The sequence below is a fragment of the Oncorhynchus kisutch genome, linkage group LG18, assembly GCF_002021735.2.
Source record: "Oncorhynchus kisutch isolate 150728-3 linkage group LG18, Okis_V2, whole genome shotgun sequence".
Taxonomy (NCBI): domain Eukaryota; kingdom Metazoa; phylum Chordata; class Actinopteri; order Salmoniformes; family Salmonidae; genus Oncorhynchus; species Oncorhynchus kisutch.
In genome coordinates, this window is record NC_034191.2 from 38,980,550 (window position 1) to 39,007,724 (window position 27,175).

At 43.8% G+C, this 27,175-nt stretch overlaps 1 protein-coding gene across 3 annotated transcripts in view; it reads right to left on the bottom strand.

The window, feature by feature from the left end:
- Positions 1 to 18,174, bottom strand: part of LOC109908962 (rap1 GTPase-activating protein 2-like) — a 103,812-nt gene extending 85,638 nt beyond the window's left edge. For 2 of the 3 annotated variants that reach the window (XM_020507780.2, XM_031795998.1), the window contains exons 1-2: positions 6,416 to 6,628; positions 2,955 to 2,990 (exon numbers count right to left, since the gene is read on the bottom strand). In XM_020507780.2, coding sequence (XP_020363369.1) covers positions 2,955 to 2,990; positions 6,416 to 6,459 — 80 coding nt within the window. In that variant the 5' untranslated portion in view covers positions 6,460 to 6,628. Of the gene's footprint in view, positions 1 to 2,954; positions 2,991 to 6,415; positions 6,629 to 18,055 lie in introns of those variants that run through there. The other variant, XM_031795999.1, reaches the window with a different exon arrangement.
- Between the last annotated feature and the right edge of the window lie 9,001 nt (positions 18,175 to 27,175).

Consider the following 27,175-nt stretch of genomic DNA (forward strand, 5'->3'; position numbering starts at 1 on the left):
CGAGAGAAACAAATAATTGATGAGAGTGTTTATTTGTGCGTGGCAGTGAACTCGGTCATCCCCTGGGTGGCTATGAATAGCTATGGGGTTGTGAGGCAGAATCAGGATCCATTTTCTTGTCCAACGGGAGACTAACCCAGACTAACACATCTCTAGCACATCTCTACCGCAAAATGCTCCTCTCATCGCTACGGCAACCTCTATTACAGGGGTGGGGGAAACTTTTTGGCTCGAGGGCCACATCGGGATTTCAAAATTCACAGCTATATTGGCACCGATTTGTCTGTCAAAATGAATTGCGGGCCAGAAAGAGGGCAGTTATTTGAAAATATATAGGTCCATTCTAATTTCTATAAATATATAGGTCCATTCTAATTTCTATAAATATATAGGTCCATTCTAATTTCTATAAATATATAGGTCCATTCTAATTTCTATAAATATATAGGTCCATTCTAATTTCTATAAATATATAGGTCCATTATAATTTCTATAAATATATAGGTCCATTAAAATTTCTATAAATATATAGGTCCATTAAAATTTCTATAAATATATAGGTCCATTATAATTTATATAAATATATAGGTCCATTATAATTTATATAAATATATAGGTCCATTATAATTTATATAAATATATAGGTCCATTATAATTTATATAAATATATAGGTCCATTATAATTTATATAAATATATAGGTCCATTATAATTTATATAAATATATAGGTCCATTATAATTTATATTATAATTTATTATAATTTAATTTATACTGTATAGGTCCTTTCTATCTAGTCTCAGATGTTGAAGTGGCCTCGAGTGATTTTTTAACCCACAATAATCATTCCCACACAAAAAAAGGAGTAAACAGTATATTATTGACCTTTCTTTAATAAGTCACCATTGGGACCAGCGTGTCTTTTACAAGGGAGCCTTGAATATACCATTTCATAAAATACAAGATACACTGTATATAACCCCAGCAAAAAAAAGAAATGTCCCTTTTTCAGGACCCTGTCTCTCAAAGATAATTCATAAAAATCCAAATAACTTCACAGATCTTAATTGTAAAGGGTTTAAACACTGTCCCATGCTTGTTCAATGAACCATAAACAATTCATGAACATGCACCTGTGGAACGGTCGTTAAGACACTAACAGCTTACAGACGGTAGGCAATTAAGGTCACAGTTATGAAAAGTTAGGACACTAAAGAGGCCTTTCTACTGACTCTGAAAAACACCAAAAGAAAGATACCCAGGGTCCCTTGCTCATCTGCTTGAATAAATGGTAATAAATGGCAATGTCTGTACTGTGAGACGCCTAAGACAGCGCTACAGGGAGACAGGACAGACAGCTGATCATCCTCGCAGTGGCAAAACGCGTGTAACAACACCTGCAAAGGATCGGTACAACCGAACATCACAACTGCGGGACAGGTACAGGATGGTAACAACAACTGCCTGAGTTACACCAGGAACGCACAATCCCTCCATCAGTGCTCAGACTGTCCGTACCAGGCTGAGAGAGGCTGGAATGAGGGCTTATATGCCTGTTGTAAGACAGGTCCTCACCAGAAATCACCGGCAACAATGTCGCCTATGGGCACAAACCCACCGTCGTTGGACCAGACAGGATTGGCAAAAAGTGCTCTTTACTGACGAGTCGCGGTTTTGTCTCACCACGGGTGATGGTCGGATCCACGTTTATCGTCGAAGGAATGAGCGTTACACTGAGGCCTGTACTCTGGAATGGGATCGATTTGGAGGTGGAGGGTCTGTCATGGTCTGGGGCGGTGTGTCACAGCATCATCGGAGTGAGCTTGTTGTCATTACAGGTAATCTCAATGCTGTGAGTTACAGGGAAGACATCATCCTCCCTCATGTGGTACCCTTCCTGCAGGCTCATCCTGACATGACCCTCCAGCATGACAATGCCACTAGCCATACTGCTCGTTCTGTGCGCGATATCCTGCAAGACAGGAATGTCAGTGTTCTGCCATAGCCAGCGAAGAGCCCGGATCTCAATCCCATTGAGCATGTCTGGGACCTGTTGGATCGGCGGGTGAGGGCTAGGGCCATTCCCCCCAAAAATGTCCGGGAACTTGCAGGTGCCTTGGTGGAAGAGTGGGGTAACATCTCACAGCAAGAACTGGCAAATCTGGTGCATTTGACAGTGAGAGGACGTTTATATGGTTTATACATATACAATTTGTTTTACTTTACTCAAACCTCCTGCGGCCCGGATTGAATGGGCCCACCCATGCCCTATTAGCAAGACTCCCCAAACCAGCCCTCCTCCACTCAGGTAGACACATCGCTTTCCCTCAGCTCTGTTGGGTCAAGCCCGTATTCCAATATGTGGAGCCAAACCATGGAGGAGGTTGGAAAGACTAAGAGAGGAGCTTCACACAATCCTGAACTCTAATGCTGGAAAAGCTGTCACTAACCACGCATGGAGTGTGCCAGCATTTCTCCACCAACCCACGCATTTTTAGGCAAGCATGTGCCCAAGCTCTCTCTCTCTCTCTCTCTCTCTCCTTACATTTATGTCATTTAACAGACGCTCTTCTCCAGTGAGTTCATAAATGTTCATACTCTTTTCATACTGGTCCCCCGTGGGAATTAAATCCACAACCCTGGTGTCACAAGCGCCATGCTCTCCCAACTAAGCCACACGGGACCTTCTTCTCCCCCTCTCTGCTTTTCTCGCTCTCCCCCTCCTTTTAACGATCTCTGTGAATGCAGATGTTCTGCGACAGCCCCTGCATCACAGTTTATGAACTCCCACAAGGCAGTCAGCGAAGGGGGAAAACAGTTGCAAAAAGGGAAGGTAGAATAGAGAGAGAGTACATGACTGTGGATAAATAAATAGTGTATAGATCAGTGGAGATTAAATCACAGAGGGCCACGGGACCGTCGGCTCCTCTAAGCTCAGTGTCAATGGAACACTTACCGGCCTTTCAGCGCTGCGATGGTAGACTTGTCAATCCTAGAGAGAGAAAGAGAGAGAACAAGAGAGAGAGCGAGAGAGAGAGAAAGAAAGAGAGAGAATGAGAGAGAGCAAGAGAGCGAGAGAGAGAAAGAGCGAGAGAGTGAAAGAGAGAGAAAGAGAGAAAGAGGGAGAAAGAGCGAGAGAGAGAGAGCGAGAGAGAGAGCGAGAAAGAGAGAGAGAGAGAAAGAGTGAGAGAGAGAAAGAGCGAGAGAGAGAAAGAGCGAGAGAGCGAGAGAGAGAAAGAGAGAAAGAGGGAGAAAGAGAAAGAGCGAAAGAGAGAGCGAGAGAGAGAGCGAGAAAGAGAGCGAGAGCAAGAAAGAGTGAGAGAGAGCGAGAGAGAGAGCGAGAGAAAGAAAGAGCGAGAAAGAGAGAGCGAGAAAGAGAGAGGGAGAAAGAGTGAGAGCGAGAGAGCGAGAGAGCGAGAGAGAAAGAGCGAGAGAGAGAAAGAGAAAGAGAGAGAGAGAGCGAGAGAAAGAAAAAAAGAAAGAAAGAAAGAAAGAAAGAAAGAAAGAGGGGGGGTTAGGGGAGAGGGGGGAGAGAGAGGGAGGTTACTGGTCATGAAACAAAATATGATGTTGTCTATGTTATCACTTAATTATGTGGCGCTAAGAGGCGCAACATGGTTGGTACCTTCCAATGTAATAGATTAAATAATTGGTGTTGTAAAATTTTTTATTTTTAGATGCATGGAGTTCAAACACGAACACATTTTACAGGCCAGTCAACAAGAATGAACTCTGAGCGGATTCCAATAACAGACATACATAAACCATCCACAACATTTACATTAGAAAGCTTTAAAAACAGTCATTCACCCCCTACTGCTCACACAGTGACTATGGCTGGCGCTAGTTGTTGGACCTTTTTAAGAGCAGTTGTTATCGTACTTCGTTCACTTCAGTCCCAGACTCCGGTGATTCAAATAGAAATCGACAAATAAAATAGGAATTTCAACATTTTCTATAAGGAAACACCAGAAAGAAAACAACGATTGAATGATTTTAATGATGGTTAACGATTCAAAACCATTGCCTGTTCATTTGATCATTCTAAAGGCTGAAAATCACTTTGGTTTTACATTGTAAAAACGAATAAGATAAAATAAAATATCTCTCTCTTGGTAATGTTATTGGTGGGCATTGTGTTTTGTCTGTGTGTGGTGAAGCCTGCATAATGCCATCACAGACATGAGTGGACACCTCTCACAACCATGAATGACCTTCATGACAACTGACCTGAAAATGTCAAGACTCCTAGTACAGTACACCTATGCTCCCTAACTACAAGCCCTATGTCACTTAGCCAAGTAGTATCTATGCATCCCAAATGGTACCCTTGACCCTACATAGTGCACTACTTTTTTACCTTTCTTGTTCAAAAGTAGTGTACTCTGTAGGTAATCAGATGCCATTTGATGTCTATTCCAGCTTCCTTGTCATCTCAGACATAAACACATATCAGTTGAATGTTGTCCAGTGCTTTGAGTATCATCATCACAATCTTTCTGGATGCTTCTATGAATGGCCTCTCTGTGATCATCATCATCACTGGTCAACAACAACCATAAAGCCCCCCTCTTTCACCCCCAGTCAGCCTCCCCACCCTCCTCTGCTGTCTCCACCCTGCCAGCCTTACACTGGCTGTGTACTATGAGACTCAGGGACAATGATTTAGGCTTTATTGGGCTGTATCTCTGGAGGCTCGTATAGAGAGGGGAAGTGGCCCTGCCCTGACCACAAGGCTGATACATACACCAACTCAAGAACATTGTTTGATAAGAAGCCTGCACACACCCTGTGACTACATCTCTCCATATGGTGTGTGTGTGTGTCTTACTATAAAGACACAGAGATGCACAGAGATGCAGTCTGGAGGTACTCCTCCATCAAAAACAACATTGTGTCTCAGCACCACAGATGGCATGGATGATTAATGCCATGATATATGCCTCTCCTCCACTAACTCTCCTTATGCTACCTCTTTTTCTCCTCCCTCATTACTTTCTCTCTCTCCTTCACCATCTGATGGGCCTGACACCTCCCTCCCTCCGTCTCTATCTAATGCCCAGCCTGATCTTCAGAAATGCCACCACAACAGCAAGCTGGCGCAGACCTGGCAGGCCACAGATAACTGTGTTCCCAGCTCTAGAGCAACAGTAGAAAGATGTAGCTTAGCAAGAATCCGAACAGCCACTACTTGAGAGTGGATGCAGTAATTCATTTCAGCACCTTTAAACCTCTGGGTTTACTGTAGTCAACACTGTGCCTGCTTGGCAGCAGCCAGCCTGTTTCAGCATGAGGAAGTGGTTTGAGTGTATTCCATTATTGACTACATGGTGGGTTGACAGCATCAATGCAGTAATACATTGAGGTGAGCTGAGAGAGGGTAGTTCACCAGCTGTCTCATGGTCTCTCTACAGTGGCGTTTCTCAACCCTGGTCCTCCGGTTCACCCAACAGTACACATTTCCTGTGTAGCCCTGGATAAACACCTATTTCAACTCATTGAGGGTTTGATGATTAGTTGAATCAGATGTGCTTATCCAGAGGTACAATAAAAATGTGTACTGTTGGGTGAACTGGACACAGCAACAGTGACACACAAAATGCATGCGTGTGCGTGCGTTTGTACCTGAAGTGAAGTGTGTGAAGGCGTGAAGCCAAGCTCCATTCACCTCACGTTGTCAGCGTTTCTCTCTTCTGAGGCGATTGCCTTTTCACTTTTCAGGAAAAACTAACTCTCACACATGAAAATGTCATATAGGCCTTGCAAACTGAGATCATACATACATTCATGAGCTGACCCAAGTAGTGTAAGAGATTCACTTAAAAGTGGCAATCTGGTATTTACTTTTAAATGAATATTACTTATAAATGCCTCATGAGCTAAGTTCAAAAGTCTACCCCAAAATATGAGTTTGTTTTACATAAACAATATAATTATATAATTATAAACCAAAGCTGTTTAGCTTAAAAACATTTGATCATTTGGATCTCATGGATGGTCCCATTCCTCAGCTGTTTACCAAAAAAGTGGCAGGGTGTCTTGCTTTGTGTCATTAGACAAAAAGCGATCACATTTTCTGCACTTGAGATTTAAAAAAACGCCACTAGAGAAACACAGAGTCCTACAGATGAGAGGACAACAACACAAAGCAACTCATTGACAACCATCTGTGATCATTCCCCCTGGTAGAGACAGTACAGAGACAGAACAGCAGCCAAGCAAACTGCTGCAGAAGTGCTGCACACACACACACAAAGTGGAACAGACAAAGCCCTCCACCCATCCTTCCTTTCAAAACACACACAGCTCTAGTCTGAACAACGGCAGCCTGCTGAATTCACACACCCACGTTCACACACACACACACACACACACACACCTCCAGCCACAAGCCGTACGAGAGTTAAGGTAACGTACCAGCCGTATCCCCCAAAGGATACACTCCTCTTCCTTCTCAGCATTCTGACAGGGGCAGTGGGATTGTCACTCTCACTGTTTTTTTTATTTTTTATCTCGCTCCTCTCTCTTTCACTCTCTCGGCCTTTGAAGAAGTGTAGACAGTCCTGCTCTGTTTCCCTCCTCCCTCACCTGTCCTGCCGCTGTGCACAGTTTGGCACTTCAGCTTCTCAGCACACAACTCAGCTCCACACAGAGGGGAGGAGAGAGTACGGGGCTGGGAGGGGCCAGACAAAGGGTAAGTCTCTCTCTCTCTCACAGATTCCAGCACACACACACCACATATGCCTACGTACGCACACACATCCACACTGACTTCACACTCCCTGTGTATTCACTTGTCGTGTAACTATTAGTCTTTTTATTTGATCTTTAACTCTGCACTGTTGGAAAAAGACACGCCAGGTTCACTATTAGTCTACACCTGTTGTCTACGAAGCTGTGAGAAAGAACTGAACTGAAATGTCCCTCACACCCACATTCCCTCCTCTCAGAGTCACCCAACCTGCCCCACAAGAAGGAAGGAAGTGTTGCCACAGCCGGTGTCACTTCCTCTGTTCTGGACTTACCAGGGCGGTCTTCATCAGGAAACGACTTGATTTATTTCTATCAACGTGGCCCTTGCCAATACAGTCACATACGACGACACACACCGTGAATATGTACCGTACATTCAAATGTACTGTTTATTCATTGCTTCAGACATATCAGACACTGTCGATTTTGCATTTTGAATGGAAGCCTGATCTGGTCTGATTTCCGGCCTGGTCTGATGAAGCCAAGATTGAACTCTTTTGGCCTGAACACCAAGCTTCACATCTGGAGGAAACCTGGCACCATCCCTACGGTGGTGGTGGCAGCATCATGCTGTGCGGATGTTCTTCAGCGACAGGGGCTGGGAGACTAGTCAGGAACGAGGGAAAGATGAACGGAGCAAAGTACAAAGAACCTTGATGAAAACCTGCTCTAGAGCGCTAAAGACCTCAGACTGGGGTGAAGGTTCACCTTCCAACAGGACAACAGCGCGAAGCATACAGCCAAGATAATGCAGGAGTGGCTTCGGGACAAGTCTCTGAATGTCCTTGAGTGGCCCAGCCAGAGCCGGGACTTCAACCAGATCGAACATCTCTGGAGAGGCCTGAAAATAGCTGTGAGCGACACTCCCCATCCAACCTGACAGAGCTTGAGAGGATCTGCAGAGAAGAATGGGAAAAACTCCCCAAACACAGGTGTGCCAAGCTTGTAGCATCATACCCAAGAAGACTCGGGGCTGTAATTGCTGCCAAAGGTGCTGAGTACTGAGTAAAGGTTCTGATTACTTATGTAAATGTTAATTATAAATCAGCAAACATTTATAAAATCCTGTTTTTGCTTTTTAATTATGGGGTATTGTGTGTTGATTGATGAGGGTAAAAAACAATATAATACATTTTAGAATAAGGCTGTAACGTAACAAAATGTGGAAAAATCAAGGGGTCTGAATACTTTCCGAATGCACTGTATGTATATATATATCTACATACAGTACATACTGTAGGAGCTGCAAAGTTGCCACTCTGAATGAACCAGGACCCGTGAGACAGCCAGGATGTGTAAAAAAAATGGCACCCTAACTCACTATATATTGCACTACTGTATATAGGGAATAGGTTGCCATTTGGAACACAGCTCCAATTTGACTGTGAACAAAAGGAGGGTCCTTCCTGCTCCAGCTCTGCCACATTCTTAGGACTAAAATAAACAACTATGATTATTACTTGTTTTCTTTGTATTGAAATAAAGGGTTTTTTCCCATATTCAACATAATAAACACCACAGCCTTTTCCATACTGTCTAGTATCTGGTATCACTGTAACCCAAAGTCAATGAAAAATCTTTATTACTTTAAATATGTATGTGGTACTTGACTCAAAACTAAATGAGAGGTTTTTTGATGCAAATTCACTTTTTAAATGGGTACAACTTTGTCACAGCAAGTTCAAACAACTTGATTGTAAAGTTTAAACTGTTTAAACATGAAACATGTTTTATTGTTTATTGAGAAATGAACCTATTAAGTATTTGTAAATCAAAATCTGTCAGGACAACTAGGTATTCACATTTTCTTGGTAATATCACATAGAAATTATATTTTGTTTAAGCAGAGGTTAGTCAAGTCATTGTTTACATTCATTTAAGAAGGTTTTTAAATATGTGTTTTTGTATATACAGAGCATTCGGAAAGTATTGAAACCCCTGGACTTTTTCAACATTTTGTTTCGTTACAACATTTGGTAGTTGTTTGACATTCATACTATACTTGGTGAGGGATACATCACAGGTAGCCTATACATGAGGGGGATATACTGTACATTGATTGATTGAGTCATCTTATACTACACAAAGATAAATAACATTAAACTAATCCCCATCAGTTTGTTTGATTGTTTTGCACCCCCTTCTGAAACGGCTGTTCCAGATTAAATGGTTTAGGTAAATGGTTAAATGGTTTAGGTAAATATTTAAATGATTTAGGTAAATGGTTAAATGGTTAAATGGTTAAATGATTTAGGTAAATGTTTAAATGGTTTAGGTAAATGTTTAAATGGTTTAGGTAAATGTTTAAATGATTTAGGTAAATGGTTAAATGGTTTAGGTAAATGGTTAAATGGTTTAGGTCTCCTCACAATGTTCCTAACCCTGGCAATCATTACGAATGCAGGTTGCGGTTGAATACAAATTCCAACTGTTGGATATGGTTTTGCAAAATTCCGGGCAAATTTTGAAAACTTACCAGGTTTTCAAGAAATACCGGTCATTTGATTCCTGGAAACGGGAGGGAATAAGCAGGAAATCCTTCAACCAGGATTTTGTGAAAATCTTGGAATTGTGAGAAAGTTACTTGAATTTTGCAACCCTACTTGCAGCCCTGATGTGGCCTGTAAAACTAGGCCTCAAAACAAGGCCTTATGAGATGTGTAATGAGATATGAGATGTGTAATGAGATATGTAATGAGATATGTAATGAGATGTGTAATGAGATATGTAATGAGATATGTAATGAGATGTGTAATGAGATATGTAATGAGATGTGTAATGAGATGTGTAATGAGATATGTAATGAGATGTGTAATGAGATATGAGATGTGTAATGAGATATGTAATGAGATGTGTAATGAGATATGTAATGAGATGTGTAATGAGATATGTAATGAGATGTGTAATGAGATATGTAATGAGATATGTAATGAGATGTGTAATGAGATATGTAATGAGATGATGTGTAATGAGATGTGTAATGAGATGTGTAATGAGATATGAGATGATGTGTAATGAGATGTGTAATGAGATGTGTAATGAGATGATGTGTAATGAGATGTGTAATGAGATGTGTAATGAGATGTGTAATGAGATGTGTAATGAGATGTGTAATGAGATGATGTGTAATGAGATGTGTAATGAGATGTGTAATGAGATGTGTAATGAGATGTGTAATGAGATGTGTAATGAGATATGTAATGAGATGTGTAATGAGATATGTAATGAGATGATGTGTAATGAGATGTGTAATGAGATGTGTAATGAGATGTGTAATGAGATATGTAATGAGATGATGTGTAATGAGATGTGTAATGAGATATGTAATGAGATGATGTGTAATGAGATGTGTAATGAGATGTGTAATGAGATATGTAATGTCTCTTCTGTCAGAGTTTACAAAAGAGTATTCTAAGTGCAATCAACTTCATATAAAACATTTCTTAACATCTGTTTAGAGTTCAAACCGCTGATAACTTTTGTATTTAATTATCAATGAGCTTAAAGTTAAATGTATCTCCATCCTTTTTTGACTTACTCAAACATTTAAAGCTGATACAACTCAAATCTGGACCCCCCTACATGGTCACAGTGACTCGGTTTTAGTAATGACTACAAAATCGCATTAAGGAACAACGTTCCCCTCAACGTCAGCAAGACAAGGGAAGCTGATCATGGACTACAGGAAATGGAGTCCCTGTCCACATCGACGGGGCTGAAGAGGAACGGGTCGAGAGCTTCATGTTCCTCTATGCCCACATCACTAAGGAATTAACATGGTCCACACAAACCAACACAGTCGTGAAGAAGGCACAACAACGCCTCTTCCCCCTTAGGAGGCTGAAAAGATTTGTCATGGTCCCTCTGCACCTGAAAAAGTTCTACAGCTGCACCCTTGAGAGCATCTTGACTGGCTGCATCACTGCTTGGTATGGCAGCTGCTCGGCATCCGACCACAAGGCGCTGCAGAGGGTTGTGCGTACAGCCCAGTACATCACTGCCATCCAGGACCACTATACCAGGCGGTGTCAGAGGGTTGTGGGTACAGCCCAGTACATCACTGCCATCCAGGACCTCTATACCAGGCGGTGTCAGAGGGTTGTGCGTACAGCCCAGTACATCACTGCCATCCAGGACCTCTATACCAGGTGGTGTCAGAGGGTTGTGCGTACAGCCCAGTACATCACTACCATCCAGGACCTCTATACCAGGCGGTGTCAGAGGGTTGTGTGTACAGCCCAGTACATCACTGCCATCCAGGACCTCTATACCAGGCGGTGTCAGAGGGTTGTGTGTACAGCCCAGTACATCACTGCCATCCAGAACCTCTATACCAGGCGGTGTCAGAGGAAGATCAATTAAATGAGATGAGCATCACTTGAACTCCAATCTGCAGCGCTCCCAGTGAAACTGTACCTCCGTCTGTCTGCCTTTCTGTGTTTTAGATGAGCCAGACTGGATGCCCGGCGCCTTTTCACATTATGACATGAATCACCACACAACGCTCAAGTAGATTGTTATTGTCTAGTGGACGGACATGAGCTGTGTCAAAAAAACAAACGAGGCCCACTTTCCATCCGTAATGTCATTTCCGCCTGAGCCGACATATTACGCAGTGTTTACTATGAATGCCATCTCCGCAGCTGAGGGGACGATGCTTAAGGCATCGAAGTTATCGGTTGTACAGTATAGCACGGCTTTAGTCACCCCAGTAAACTTTCACATGAAGGAGACCAGGCAAGCTCTGACCTGATGACACATTCTAAGGATGACACATTCAACACAGGCACAATGTACTGTTGTACTGTACAATACTGGCAGGAAGGAGCTCCTTATCACAAGCTACTTTTACAGTATAGCAGCCCCACACACTTCAGCATATTTTCAGAAGAATGGCCTTTTCAGTTCTTTGACACATGCTTTAGATATATGATCATAAAAACCCTGAGGCTACAGTGTAACCAGCAACACCATCAGCCCGTTCACGAAACCGACCCAATGCTTTCGTCCCAAATGTACGCTTTCTAACGGTCGATTTTGTCCTCAACGTGGCCTTCTGTCCCAATGGGAATTAAGAAGTATTTGGTGCTTCTTTTTCCTCGGTAGAAATAACTTATTTGACGTGAAAGAAAGGGACTCAGCCACTGTCATTCAATTCCTCTTGTCCTATCTGGCATCCTATTCCCTTATTGTGCTGGTCAGAATTAGTGGACTATGAAGAGAACAGGGTGCCATTTGGAACTTTCCCGTCTAAGCCCCCTCCCCCTCTATACAAACCAGCAGTCCTGGCAACCCTTCATTAGGCACACCTGGACTTCATCACGTCCCTGATTACTTCCCCTTTATTTAGCCGTCTTGTCACGAGTCCTTGGGTGCTATTGGTTTGTAGAGTTCAGTACGCGGCTCATTTTTGTATCTGGTCAGTATTAAAACTCACCTTCTGCACCCGCGTTCTTTACCCGGCGGGTACTTTACGGGAACACACACCGTATAAAGCACGTTACACCACGTTCACGTAATCACCCCACAGAGGGTACAAACTGCCAGAAGTACGTTGAAGTCCTGAGTCAATTAGATGCAGTAATGGATTAACACAGTTTCTAATATCTCCCCAGTGGTGTGTGTGTCCTCACACATTACTAAAGGATATAAAGACATGTGACACGTGGTCAAATAGAATTCTATTTCTTTGCACATGGCAGCACGCGCAAGACGGGATACATTCTTCAAGGCAATATGAAAGTGCTTTTCCCTCCATTCCTGTGTCTCATTATTTGGGCCAGGAGTTTTTCCTGAGCACATGACCTGACCAGAAACAACATCACAAATAAGCTTCACAATGACAAATAGCCAGTGTCAGAATTCCCTGACACCCAACGGAGACAGCCATCAATAAACCTTTGTTCCAATGTCAACGCCATCAGACACTCAGCCTGATGCCTGCCTGCTCTGTAGGAGTGAGTGACAGTGACGATGCTCAGTACCGATGTCTCAGACTGTCTCTTGTCATGGTGTCTTTTTGACTAAGCAGCTTTATCAAGGCTCTTTCTATCAGTCTCTCAACCAGAGTTTTACCCCACCTCCTGCCACTAGAGATTTAAGAGTCATGGGGGGACAAGCAATACAGAGCAGGGGGGGGGGGGGGGGGGGGGCTGAGGGAGAGAGTGAAACAGAGAGAAAACCAATAGAGAGAGAGAGAAAGAAAAAGAGAATCTGGCAAGGGCCAGGCGGCACTGTTGCAATGCACTCAAAGTGCATCCTAAAGTAGAAAGGAAGTGTGTGAAGAGAGGAAGAGAGGGGGACAGAGGGAGGAGTGCCGGAGATTAGACTTTAAAATCAGGCGGATACAATATGCTACATGAGCGAGCCTCATTGACACACATGGGCCAAACCGTTAAATACACAGTTGGATGTTAATTAAACCAGCTTTAACATGTTCACAATGACGTTGCACCTGAATATATACCTTAGGCAGTATGTATGGTTATGCCAATAAGCTTGGAGCTAAATGGACTGCGGTCTTGCAGTGCTGAATATGGTGCTGTGTTGATGTCTGGCGGATTGATGGCCTTGCCTTTTCTCTCTCTCGCTCTCTCTCTCTTGTTTCTCTCTCTCACACACACACTCCTCTTTCACACACTCCTCTCTCTCACACACACACACACTCCCTCCCCCAATACTGGAACCCCCCCCATATTGGACCCCCCTACTGGACCCCCATCCCACCCCTCTTTCCTGCCACCTCATCCCCCTTTTCACCGCCTCATCCTCATCCTTTCATTCTCATCGCTCTTTTCTCTTTATTTCACGCTAATCTACATCTCTTTATCTTAAATTGCCCTTCAACCCAATACTGAACCCTTACAAAAAAGGGTTCGCAAAGAGTTCTTTGTGGAGGGTATATGGTGTTACATGGAACACTTTTGGTTCAAGGTAGCACCTATTTTTCCTAAGAATGTTGTCTGACAACTCTCCTCCTTTCTCCCTCACGCCGAACTTACTTCCCATTTCACCCTTATTCTTTCCTCTCCCCTTTTCCCTCCTTTCATGTGTTGATCCTCTCGTTACCCGTGTTGATCCTCTCGTTACCCGTGTTGATCCTCTCGTTACCCGTGTTGATCCTCTCGTTACCCGTGTTGATCCTCTCGTTACCCGTGTTGATCCTCTCGTTACCCGTGTTGATCCTCTCGTTACCCGTGTTGATCCTCTCGTTACCCGTATGCGCATAGAGCCCAGCGATTTTCTCCACTGATCTTTCATAAGGCCCAACCATACGCCCACACAAACTGCCACTGTACCAACCACACACCACCACCATGTCACAGATGAGCCTTCTGCCATGCTCATCTGGCATTCATTCTTCCAGACAGAACGCACTGATGAGAAGAGAGAAAAAAGTACGTTTAAACCATTCAATAAGCAGTTTAGCTGTTTTTCGTCATTATAGCAAGATGGGTGGGAACGCAGTGCCCACCCTGCCGCTCCAAACACACACACACACACAGCACACGCACACAATGTGCTGGATAGCCACATATTATGTGAACGATGAACTTGAGATTTGGAGAGACAACTGCCCTCTGACTCATCTGACAGCTTATCAAAGTTTGCACTTATCCCCCAGGAGTGAAAGTGAGAGAGCAAGAGAGAGAGAGAGAGAAGGGGGGGGGGTGGAATGTGAAGGAGGGAGAAGAGAAGAAAGAGCCATTCAGGGTGAAACTAAGATAAAGGACAGGGAGAGGTGAAAGGAGAGAGATACAGCGAAAGAGAGACAGAGAGACAGTCAGAGAGAGAATTGAATGAGGGAAAAAAAGGAAATGAAAGATCCTGAGATTGAATGGAGGCCAATCAATTAGGGGAGGGAATGACAAGCAGGGCGGTGAGGTGGAAAATGGAGCTAGCGGATGAAGAGCGGTTAGAGAGAGAGAGGACGTGAGAGAGAGGGAGAGAGAGAATGATGAGAGGGAGAAAGAGATGAGGATGACAGATGGAATGAATGAAAAGAAGAGGATCACACGTAGAAGAGAATGAGTGCACTCCAAATGGACCTTTAGACATCCAGGTACAGTGGATTGGGAAAGTATTCAGACCTCTGCACTTTTTCCATATTTCATTATGTTACAGCCTTATTCTAAAAATGATTCCATAAAAAATCTACACACAATAACCCATAGCGACAAAGCGAAAACAGGTTATATGTATAACCTGTATATGTATATAAAAACAAAACTCCGTTATGAGACTCGATATTGAGCTCAGGTGCATCCTGTTTCCATTGATCATGCTTGAGATGTTTTTACAACTTGGACTCCACCTGTGGTAAATTCAATTGATTGGACATGATTTGGAAATGCACACACCTGTCTATATAAGGTCCCACAGTTGACAGTGCATGTCAGAGCAAAAACCAAGCCATAAGGTCCAAGGAATTGTCCGTAGAGCTCCGAGACAGGATTGTGTCGAGGCACAGATCTGGGGAAGGGTACCAAAAAATGTATGCAAAATGGAAGGTCCCCAAGAACACAGTGGCCTCCATCATTATTAAATTATAGAAGTTTGGAAGGACCAAGACTCTTCCTAGAGCTGGCCGCCCAGCCAAACTATGTAATCTGGGGAGAAGGGCCATATCAGGGAGGTGACCAAGAACCTGATTGTTACTCTGACAGAGCTCCAGAGTTCCTCTGTGGAGATGGGAGAACCTTCCAGAATGACAACCATCTCTCAGCACTCCACCAATCAGGCCTTCATGGTAGAGAGGCCAGACGGAAGCCACTCCTCAGTAAAAGGCACATGACAGCCCGCTTGGAGTTTGCCAAAAGGCAACTAAAGGACCCTCAGAACATGAGAAACAAGATTCTCAAGTCTGATGAACCCAAGATTGAACTCTTTGGCCTGAATGCCAAGCGTCACATCTGGAGGAAACCTGGCACCATCCCTACAGTGAAGCATGGTGGTGGCAGCATCATGATGTGGGGATGTTTTTCAGTGGCAGGGACTGGAAGACAAGGATTGACGGAAAGATGAACGGAGTAAAGTACATAGACATCCTTGATGAAAACCTGCTCCAGAGCGCTAAGGACCTCAGACCGGGGCCAAGGTTCACCTTCCAACAGGACAACAGCGCTAAGCATACAGCCAAGATAATGCCGGAGTGGCTTCGGGACAAGTCTCTGAATGTCCTTGAGTGGCCCAGCCAGAGCCCGGACTTGAACCAGATCGAACATCTCTGGAGAGGCCTGAAAATAGCTGTGCAGCAACGCTCCCCATCCAACCTGACAGAGCTTGAGAGGATCTGCAGAGAAGAAAGGGAGAAACTCCCCAAATACAGGTGTGTCAAGCTTGTAGCATCATACCCAAGAAGAATCAAGGATGTAATCTCTGCCAAAGGTGCTTCAACAAAGTACTGAGTAAAGGGTCTGAACACTTATGTAAATGTGATTTAAAAAAAATGCTTTGTCATTATGGAGTATTGTGTGTAGATTGATGAGACATTTTTTTTATGTTATCAATTTCTGAATAAGGCTGTAACATAACAAAATGTGGAAAAGGTAGAGGGGTCTGAATACTTTCTAAATGCACTGTACAAATTAAAAAGGGGGAGAGGGTCTTTATATATAGCCTTGTCCCAGATCTGTTTGTGCTACCTTGTCAACTGAAAGACCATAGGAGTTGGCAAGGCAGCACAAACAGACCTGGGATCAGGCTGTACAGGCTTACATCAAGTATCAAAGTCTCATCTGCTGTAATTTATAGAAACATGATGCCTGCTAAGAAGCAGCCAACACTTTACCAAACATCTAAATGAATCTGTGGAGCGTATTCCTTATCTATGCCAGTGGAGGCTGGTGGGATGAGCGATCGGAGGACAAGCTCATTGTAATGGCAGGAATGGAATAAATGGAACGATATCAAACACATCAAAAACATATGGATAACACATTACAGCCATTACAATGAGCCGGTCCTCATATAGCTCCTTCCATCAGCCTCCACTGATCTACGTATCACCTCCCATAGCTGGAGGCTGGCTGGCAGAGATCTGAGAGGCAGCAGTACACCTGAGAAGATCCCATTATAGGTCTATTTCCAGCTGTCACCAAGAGGATGGTGAGAAAGAAACCAAGACGTTGCGGAACATTACACAGTGACACACGCGCACGCACTGTGACACACACACACACACACACGCACAGTGACACACGCGCACACACTGTGACACACACACACGCACAGTGACACACACGCACACACTGTGACACACACACACGCACAGTGACACACGCGCACACACTGTGACACACACGCACGCACAGTGACACGCGTGCACGCACTGTGACACACACACACGCACAGTGACACACGCGCACACACTGTGACACACAGACACGCACAGTGACACACACACACACACACATTGAACACAAGTGCACGCACAGTGACACACACACACAGTGACACACGCTGCACGCACTGTGACACACACACACACGCACGCACAGTGACAGACGCGCACGCACTGTGACACACACACACACAGTGGACACACGCGCACACACTGTGACACACACACACACAGTGACACACACACACGCACAGTGACACACATGGGCGTGACACACTCACACACATTCTCTCTTTAGATGAATGACTGGGTGTATATATTAGACAGAGGAAGCTCAATCTGCCCTTGATGTACCGGAACGTGGCTAATGCTGTTCATTTCCATTTCCAGAGATGAATCTGTGTAAATTCTTTTTTTTTTACAAATATGGGCTGGCTTTCAAAAGCTAAGAACACTTTATTCCCTCTGTGTCAATGGAAGCTTCTGAGGGAGTGTGCTCATTAAGACACACACGCAAGCATGTGCATGGAATCACACGCTCAATCATACACACAGATGAACACACACACACACACACACACCTGCATAATGTTAGCATCCGCAAAATGCCTTCACACACACGCACACGTGCACACGCACACACACGTACTCAGAAGTAAACACTTCTGCACAGCCAGCGCCTTTGATATGACTGGCAGCTAAGCGGTCCCACGTTCTCTCTTTCTCTCACTCTGTCTCTCTCTCTCTCTTTCCATCTCTCTCTCACAGCAGCCAGGCTGCAGCTGGCGGTGCTCTCACACTGACGAGCACACAGCAACAGTTTAACATGGTCTCTCATACGCACTCATGCCACCACCCACTGTCTTCTTGTCACAGCAGTCAGAGAGAACCAAACAGGAATATAGTGTATATGACACGACTTCTATAGTACTGTCCTCCTCAAGGTTCATGTGAAAGCTTACCTTGACTCGCCCACGGATCCCTTGCATGCTGTAGAGAACATGTCTTAGCGAGTGGCTGGTCCAACATTAGCGGATGGAATGGCAGAGCATGAGAGGACAGGGGAGATTGACTGAGATGCGTGAGTGAGTGAGAGAGAGAGAGAGAGAGAGAGAGAGAGTGTGTGAGAGAGAGAGTGTGTGAGAGAGAGAGAGAGAGAGAAAGAGAAAAGCGAGAGAGTGAGGGAGAGAGAGAACGAGAGAGAGAGAGACACAAGAGGAGAGTATGTGTCAGAATGCAGGATGCGTGGGAAGATGTTGTTGCCATGGTGAGGGATACGCCTAAGCTCTTCCCTGGTTGGGTGATGACCTAGAGGAGAGGAGAAAGGAAAGGAAGGGTTAAAGCCAATACTGTGACACTGGTTGAGGTCTTCAGTACCTTCACCTTAGTCACAGGTCAGTGCACAGACACTCACACCCCCCCCCAGGCACGCACGCACGCACACTCCACACACATGCCTCACAGCCAAATGAGACTCCACACCCTTCCACAGATACATACACAGACACATACATACACAGACACACACAGAAACAGATACATACACAGACACACACAGAAACAGATACATACACACACAGAAACAGATACATACACAGACACACACAGAAACAGATACATACACAGACACACACAGAAACAGATACATACACAGACACATACAGAAACAGATACATACACAGACACACACAGAAACAGATACATACACAGACACACACAGAAACAGATACATACACAGACACACACAGAAACAGATACATACACAGACACACACAGAAACAGATACATACACAGACACACACAGAAACAGATACATACACAGACACATACAGAAACAGATACATACACAGACACACACAGACACACACAGAAACAGATACATACACACACAGAAACAGATACCTACACAGACACACACAGACACACACAGAAACAGATACATACACAGACACACACAGAAACAGATACATACACAGACACACACAGAAACAGATACATACACAGACACACACAGAAACAGATACATACACAGACACACACACACACATACAGATACATACGCAGGCACATGCACCCAGGCACGTTTGGCACACACACAAACAGGGGACCCATAAATCAGCTATTTCAACAAAGCTGCCTCCTGCCTGCCTCAGTATATGTATGCCCAAAGAGCAGACCAGCCACAGCAGTGTCCCATCAATACTCTAAACAGAGTTCACACAAATCAGCCACTCTAAACGATTTGCTATTGGTTTTCCCTGTGGCGTTGTAAGAGCTCTCTGGTAATAACAGAGCATGACCCCTGATAAGGTAGTGTGTGTGTGTGTGTGTGTGTGTGTGTGTGTGTGTGTGTGTGTGTGTGTGTGTGTGTGTGTGTGTGTGTGTGTGTGTGTGTGTGTGTGTGTGTGTGTGTGTGTGTCACACAGTGAGCGGAGCAAAGCCTTCAGGACATGTTTAATCAAATCTACTCCCCAAACACGCGTCACACAAACACACACACACATTCAGTCCGTTTGTCTGTTTGTTTAATGCTGTGTTCTTTCGGTTTATCTTCTTTCCTCTCTAATCTCCAGGCAGTTTAGTGTTGGGGAGAGCCTTTGTGAGTTCTAATTGGTGCAGGTTCTGGGGTTGCCTTGGAAACCCTTTTGATAGGGTTCTCCGGAGGTCCACCAAAGGTTTGGTTATTGTATAGTATAACGAAACCAAACACTATACACAATGTGACCTTATTATACAGTACACGATGTAACTTTACCGTCACCACACTCAAGGTTTCAAAGTGGAGAGACATTTAAATGAACCAAGCCATCAAACGGACAATAACGTGCAGCACTGCTTTGTCACAGCCATGATGATGTAACTAATGGCCAGTAGTGTGCAACGTTTTTGGTTCATCATAGGATTGTAATGCAGCACGAGTCGATCCACCCAAATGAGAGATACTATGGTCAGTACAACAACCTCAACTACATGACTGGCTATAGTGGCGCAGTGGTTCTAAGACACTGCATCTCAGTGCAAGAGGCGTCACTGCAGTACCTGGTTCAAATCCAGGCTGCATCACATCCGGCTGTGATTGGGAGTCCCATAGGGCGGTGCACAATTGGCCCAGTGTCGTCTGGGGTAGGCCGTCATTGTAAATAAGAATTTGTTCTAAACTGTATTTCTACTTAGTTAAAGAGAAGCTACAGAGCTGATTTGAAATGACTACAATTCAAATGATATGACTGGAGTAATGATTTGTTGTTGAAACCTTTCCAAAATACTGAAGCACACTGTATGCCATTAGCTATCAGCAGTGAAGGGCGAAACGATATGCAGCACAGCTGCCTGGCTGTATCGTAAATGTAAGTACTCATCAAGGTTGAACTGTGTGCTTTTAATAAGGTTATGTCAATTGTGGTAGAACCATAAAAGTGCTCCTGTGTGCACAGTCCTGGGTGTAATATAGAGAGGTCCATGCCATCCTGTTCTAACCTTTACTAAGGGGAGGGAGATGAGAGACGGTTGTCAGACAGGAATACTGGAGTCGATAAAACAGGCACATTGAGTTGGAAAACGGGTAGAGGACACGAATACACTAGAAAATACAATCACCCACTATTGTAGAGACAATCAATCCCCTCCTGGATAAAGATCCCTGCTGCCTTCATTGGTTTTATGCGTCAAGTCATTCAGTTTTTTGTTGTTGTTGAAAGAAATGGCGCCCTACGTGTGCACTGCCGCTAATACCGTATCCCCCAGTATGGTACAGGGACGGTATGAAGGCATGAAAATATGGATACCGTCCTACCATTGCTCTGTGACTGAGAGAGTTGAGTAGAGCTCTACCCCTTCTCTGTGACTGTGAGAGTTGAGTAGAGCTCTACCCCTTCTCTGTGACTGTGAGGGTAGAGTCCTTCCCTTTCTCTGTGACTGAACGTTGAGTAGAGCTCTACCCTTTCTCTGTGACTGTGAGAGTTGAGTAGAGCTCTACCCCTTCTCTGTGACTGTGAGGGTAGAGTCCTTCCCTTTCTCTGTGACTGAACGTTGAGTAGAGCTCTACCCTTTCTCTGTGACTGTGAACGTTGAGTAGAGCTCTACCCTTTCTCTGTGACTGTGAGAGTTGAGTAGAGCTCTACCCCTTCTCTGTGACTGTGAGAGTTGAGTAGAGCTCTACCCTTTCACTGTGACTGTGAGAGTTGAGTAGAGCTCTACCCCTTCTCTGTGACTGTGAGGGTAGAGTCCTTCCCTTTCTCTGTGACTGAACGTTGAGTAAAGCTCTACCCTTTCTCTGTGACTGTGAACGTTGAGTAGAGCTCTACCCTTTCTCTGTGACTGTGAGGGTAGAGTAGATTCCTATCCTGTTTCTGTGACTGAGGGTAGAGTAGAGTCCTACCCTTTCTCTGTGACTGTGAGGGTAGAGTGGATTCCTATCCTGTTTCTGTGACTGAGGGTAGAGTAGAGTCCTACCCTTTCTGTCTAAAGAATATAAATAAGAAAAGTAATACCATAATCAACATTACCCTGGTTGACTCATGACACACTCAGGCTACATCCTAATTGGCACCCTGTTCACGATTTAGTGCACTAGTTTTGACCAGGGCACTATGGGCTCTGGTCAAAAGTAGTGCACTATAAAGGGAATAGGTTGGCTTTTTGGATGCAGCCTCCCTCTATTTCTGTTGGGAGATATTCTGAGACATACTGTCAGTTCACAGGCTCTCCATCTCACTGACATGTGCACTGCACTGTCTAGGGTCAATCACCCTCATAACATAATGTTTACTAGACAGGCACATGGGGGCATGGACATCAATACTGTCATAGCGTCATACATCAATGGAATACGAAACATCTCTCTCTCTCACACACACACACCCACACAGACATGCATGCACGCACCAATAGCCTCGGAAATCCCTAACCTATATTGTTAACATTGTGGGAGCCAACCCCTCTGCCGAGGGAGGCACCAATGCAGGCACACACGCACACACACACACAACAGGCACACACACATCCGCACACGCAAATGCAGGTACACACGTGCACACACTGATACACGCTTAAAGGTCCAGAACAGTGAAAATCATGTTTTTCATGAAATTGGATGATATTTAGACGACACCAGTTCAAAGTAGTCAAGGTAAACTTTCACAAGTACCAGCATGCTTGTGTTGTGAGAGTTGCAAAGAAAAAAACATATGTCAGACTGGCCAATAAAAAGAAAAGATTAAGATGGGCAAAAGAACACCGACACTGGACAGATGAACTCTGCAGAGAAGGTCAGCATCCCGGATTCGCCTCTTCACTGTTGATGTTGAGAATGGTGTTTTGCGGGTACTATTCAATGAAGCTGCCAGTTCAGGACTTGTGAGGTGTCTGTTTCTCAAACTAGACACTCTAATGTACTTGTCCTCTTGCTCAGTTGTGCACCGGGGCCTCCCACTCCTCTTTCTATTCTGGTTAGGGCCAGTTTGCACTGTTCTGTGAAGAGAGTAGGACACAGCGTTGTACGAGATCTTCTGTTTCTTCAATTTCTGACTGACGAGTTTCAGAAGAAAGTAATTTGTTTCTGGCCATTTTGAGCCTGTGATCGAACCCACAAATGCTGATGCTCCAGATACACAAATAGTCTAAAGAAGGCCAGTTTATTGCTTCTTTAAATCAGGACAACAGTTTTCAGCTGTGTTAATATATTTGCAAAAGGGTTTTCTAATGATCAATTAGCCTTTTAAAATGATAAACTTTGATTAGCTAACAAAACGTGCCATTGGAACATCGGAGTGATGATTGCTGATAATGGGCCACTGTACGCCTATGTAGATATTCCATTAAAAATCAGCCATTTCCAGCTACAATAGTAACTTACAACATTAACAATGTCTACACTGTATTTCTGATCAATTTGATGTTATTTTAATGGACAAAAAAAAAGGTTTTCTTTCAAAAACATGGACATTTCTAAGTGACCTCAAACTTTTGAATGGTAGTGTAAATATATATATTTTTTAATGAATTGGGTGGATGGGCTGCACTGAAAATTACAACCATGTCACGAGTGTGCAGTGCACATTTTGAGAGAAGTTGCTCTATCTTTTGAAGGGATAACATTAGATGGTTATGGCCAGGAAGCAAATTCTGAAGACGGATGCTACAGCGTCATTGACTATTGATCTTGCAAGCGCTGACCATAACGTACGTTTCAGAGTTTGATGAATCAGACACGGCAGCCAACATTTTGGGGAGATCGGGGGTGGGAAAACATGGAGTCAAAATAGCTGCACAGATACCGGAACTTGTGAATTCAATTTAGACTTTATTACAAACGTAACAGAGCCGAGCCCTTCCATGGAAAAGACTAAATTCTCATATTTCAGAGTCCTGCCTTTATAGTGTTCTGTCTTTGCATAATGTATAGAGTCCCCTCCCTCTATATGTAAATAGCTTATTTTGACCTTCCTCCATTATTATCTTTCCATCTCAGTTCTTGCTTGTTATTAACGCCCACATCTGACAGCTGTATAGGTTATGATAGTAGCGGGGCCCTGGTCCAATATGTTCCATTCCTTATATAGCCATTCTGTCTCAGCTCTTCAAAGTGGACAGTCTAAACACGGCCTGCTAATATTGGAGTCATGTGTTTTGCATGTGTTTTGCATGTGTTTTGCTACCACAGAGGGGCTAATGTTAATTCATGCCACTGTGGCTGCTTTGACTTGTTAAAAGTATATTTTCTGTCACACACCTGTAAGTCACTGTACCGTTTTTGTTCCTCCATCCCCAAGCCCCCTACATTGAGTCTGAGATGAAGGAATGTGGTCCACAAAAAGAGTTGCGGTGTGTAAAACGTTAGCATTTGTAATTTACCCCTGAAAAAAAGAATCATATTTTGCCCTTCAAGTGTGTGGGTTGTGTTCTGACAGTTGATGTAGCTGGTGTCACTGGGGCTAATCACTATCCCTCTCCTTGTGTCTTTCCACTGTCACCAAGCAGTAATGATAGACATTTCAGAAAATTCGACATCTACTCTGCCTGCACGGCTTCCCAGGCAACCACCGCTGCAGGAGCAATGTGATTCAAAACCAGCTTTCCATAAAGGTAAAGAAGTGGGGATTTGATGTGAAGCCTGTGAAGACAAACCCAACTGTACTGTAAGTCATAGTTATTATCAATTGATCATTAAAAGGCACACAAACTTTTCCAAATAGCAAAGTTCGACAAAATAGTGCACAACCAAATACTGCATATTTCAAATTGAGTACTTCAGAAATACCGTAAAACACATTGTAAAATCACTACATCAATGAATTGATAGTTTCGTAAGGAAATTAAATTCACTATCCACATTACAGGCTGCGTAGACAGGCTCCTGGATCCCCTCTTCAGCGAGGTGACCCTTGACCCACAACCGTATGTGGGGAAGCTGCGCGAGCAGTCCATCCCAGGACCCCTGTTTGCCCAGTGTGAGACGCCTGACAAGGAGGAGGCTATAGCTGGATTTGTCTCCCACTTCAATCTTGGGGGATGACTGAAGCCAAGTGGTTGACTGAAGGCTGTTTGATTGGAACAGGGGGTATATGGGTCCTCCTCCTCTCCCGCTTCCCTCCCCATCAATCTCTGTAGTTGGTTGATTTCCCTAAAACCTAACGCCTGGATCACACCGGCAACTTAAATGCGCAAAATGGAACGCAGCATCATCTGGATAAGTGTGCAACAAAAGAAAAACATACCCCTTCTGCTACCATTTCTGTCAAGCCGTCTACGTGGACAGTTTGACGTATACGTTCGATAGATCCAACGTATGCACCACACCGAACACACCGCAACTGCCTCTGCAACGCAAAGCTGCAAGGCAAACAAAGCATTCCATTGGAATTAAATGATCTTCTGGTGCATCAAAACGTAATGACGCTGTCAGTGTGATCAAAGCGTAAGTAATCCACTTTTAACGTGATCTGACATGACATTTTGTTACTTTGCATAGTTTTTTTTTCAAGCATTCGGATGGGACATGAGTGTTACAACTTGTAAGAATCAATGGGTCCTGCACACTGTAGGGTGGCCGGGGGCCTATATCAGGCTTACGGCTCGAATTATTATTATTTTAACATTTTAAATGATTATTTATCACCTAGGCTATGCTGGCCTATTGTAAATGTTCAAATAAATGTCTGATCAATACATAAAACTCTGAACAAATTGCCATTTATAATGCGAATGCAGAGGCACCAATAAATTGTCCAGTATACTTATTGTATGCTGTTTTCATGTATACTGAACAAAAATATAAACCCAATATGAACTGTAACTCAGTAAAATCTTAGTAATTGTTGCATGTTGGGTATTCCCTGTCATGTGAAATCCATAGACTGGTGCCTAATGAATTTATTTCAATTGACTGATTTCCTCATATGAGTCCATTTACATGATTTCCTCATATTATCAGTCAATTGAAATGGATTTCACATGACTGGGAATACAGATATGCATCTGTTGGTCACATTTACCTTAAAAAAAAAAAAAAAAAAAGTAGGGAAGTGGATCAGAAAACCAGTCAGTATCTGGTGTGACCATTTGCCTCATATAGCAAGACACATGTCCTTCGCATCGAGTTGATTGTGGCCTGTGGAATGTTGTCCCACTCCTCTTAATGGCTGTGGGAAGTTGCTGAATATTGACGGAAACTGGAACACACTGTCGTACACGTCGATCCAGAGCATCCCAAACATGCTCAATGGGTCTGGTGAGTATGCAGGTCATGGACAAACTGGGATATTTTCAGCTTCCAGAAAATGAGTACAGATTCTTGCGAAATGGGGCCATGCGTTGTCATGCTGAAACATGAGGTGATGGCGGCTGATGAATGGCACGACAATGGGCTTCAGGGTCTCGTAAAGGTATCTCTGTGCATTCAAATTGCCATCGGTAAAATGCAATTGTGTCCACTGTCCGTAGCTTATGCCTGCCCATACCATAACCCCACCGCCACCATGGGGTACTCTGTTCACAACTTTGACATCAGCAAATCGCCCACACGACACCATACTTGTGGTCTGAGGTTGTGAGGCCGGTTGGACGTACTGCCAAATTCTCTAAAACGACGTTGGAGGCGGATTCTGGTAGAAAAAGGTACATTCATTTTATTGTCCCCAGCACAAGGTGCACCTGTGTAATGATTTAATCATCTTCTTGACATGCCACACCTGTCAGGTGGATGGATTATCTTGACAAATGAGACATGCTCACTAACAGGGATGCAAACAAATGTGTGCATGAAGTTTGAGATAAATAAGCTTTTTGTGCATATGGAACATTTCTGGGATCTTTTATTTCAGCTCATGAAACATGGGACCAACACTTTACATGTTACGTTTATATTTTAGTTCAGTGTAGTTACAAAACAATAGAAATGCAATTGTGTATTACTGCTGTTTGTCTGATATCCAACACGTGATCAGCTCGTTGACCATGAGAGTATTTTGCAGAGAAAATGGGTTGAGGCAAACTACTTAGTCAATTGTTACCCTTTGTTGGTTATTGGGGTCAGTTAGGATGGGGCCTGAGAAGAAAGATAATCAGATAGGGATAGCCAGGCCCTACCTACGCACTAAAAAGGGCCATGTATGCACAGTAAAACAACACAGCATCACATTTCAAATTATACCTGGTTTGGATGCACTTGAACATAATTAGAAAAAGTGTTCATTTCCAACGATGTTGGGTAGCACTGCAATGGCATCGCTAAATTAGGTTATTACCGTAATTGCGTCGCAACAGGGTAACCAATGGCGGGTTATTATAGGCGATTTGGTGACAGGCCTCTCACAGCTGCGGAGGAATGGAGAGGGGGGTCGATCCTTTCGGTTTCTATTACGAAGAACAGGCAAGTGAAACTCCGACTTTATTCACAACCTGTACTTCCCATAGCTCCGTGAAATCAGCGACATTAACCGGTTCAAATCGCGCGAATAGCTTCAAAATAAAAGTCTTATTTTGAAAACAATATCACAAATTGTAGGTAGCCTATATTTGACTTGTTTCGCAATGCAGAGCTTGAAATATTTTCAAAAAGCAGACATTGAATATCACTTTGAGCA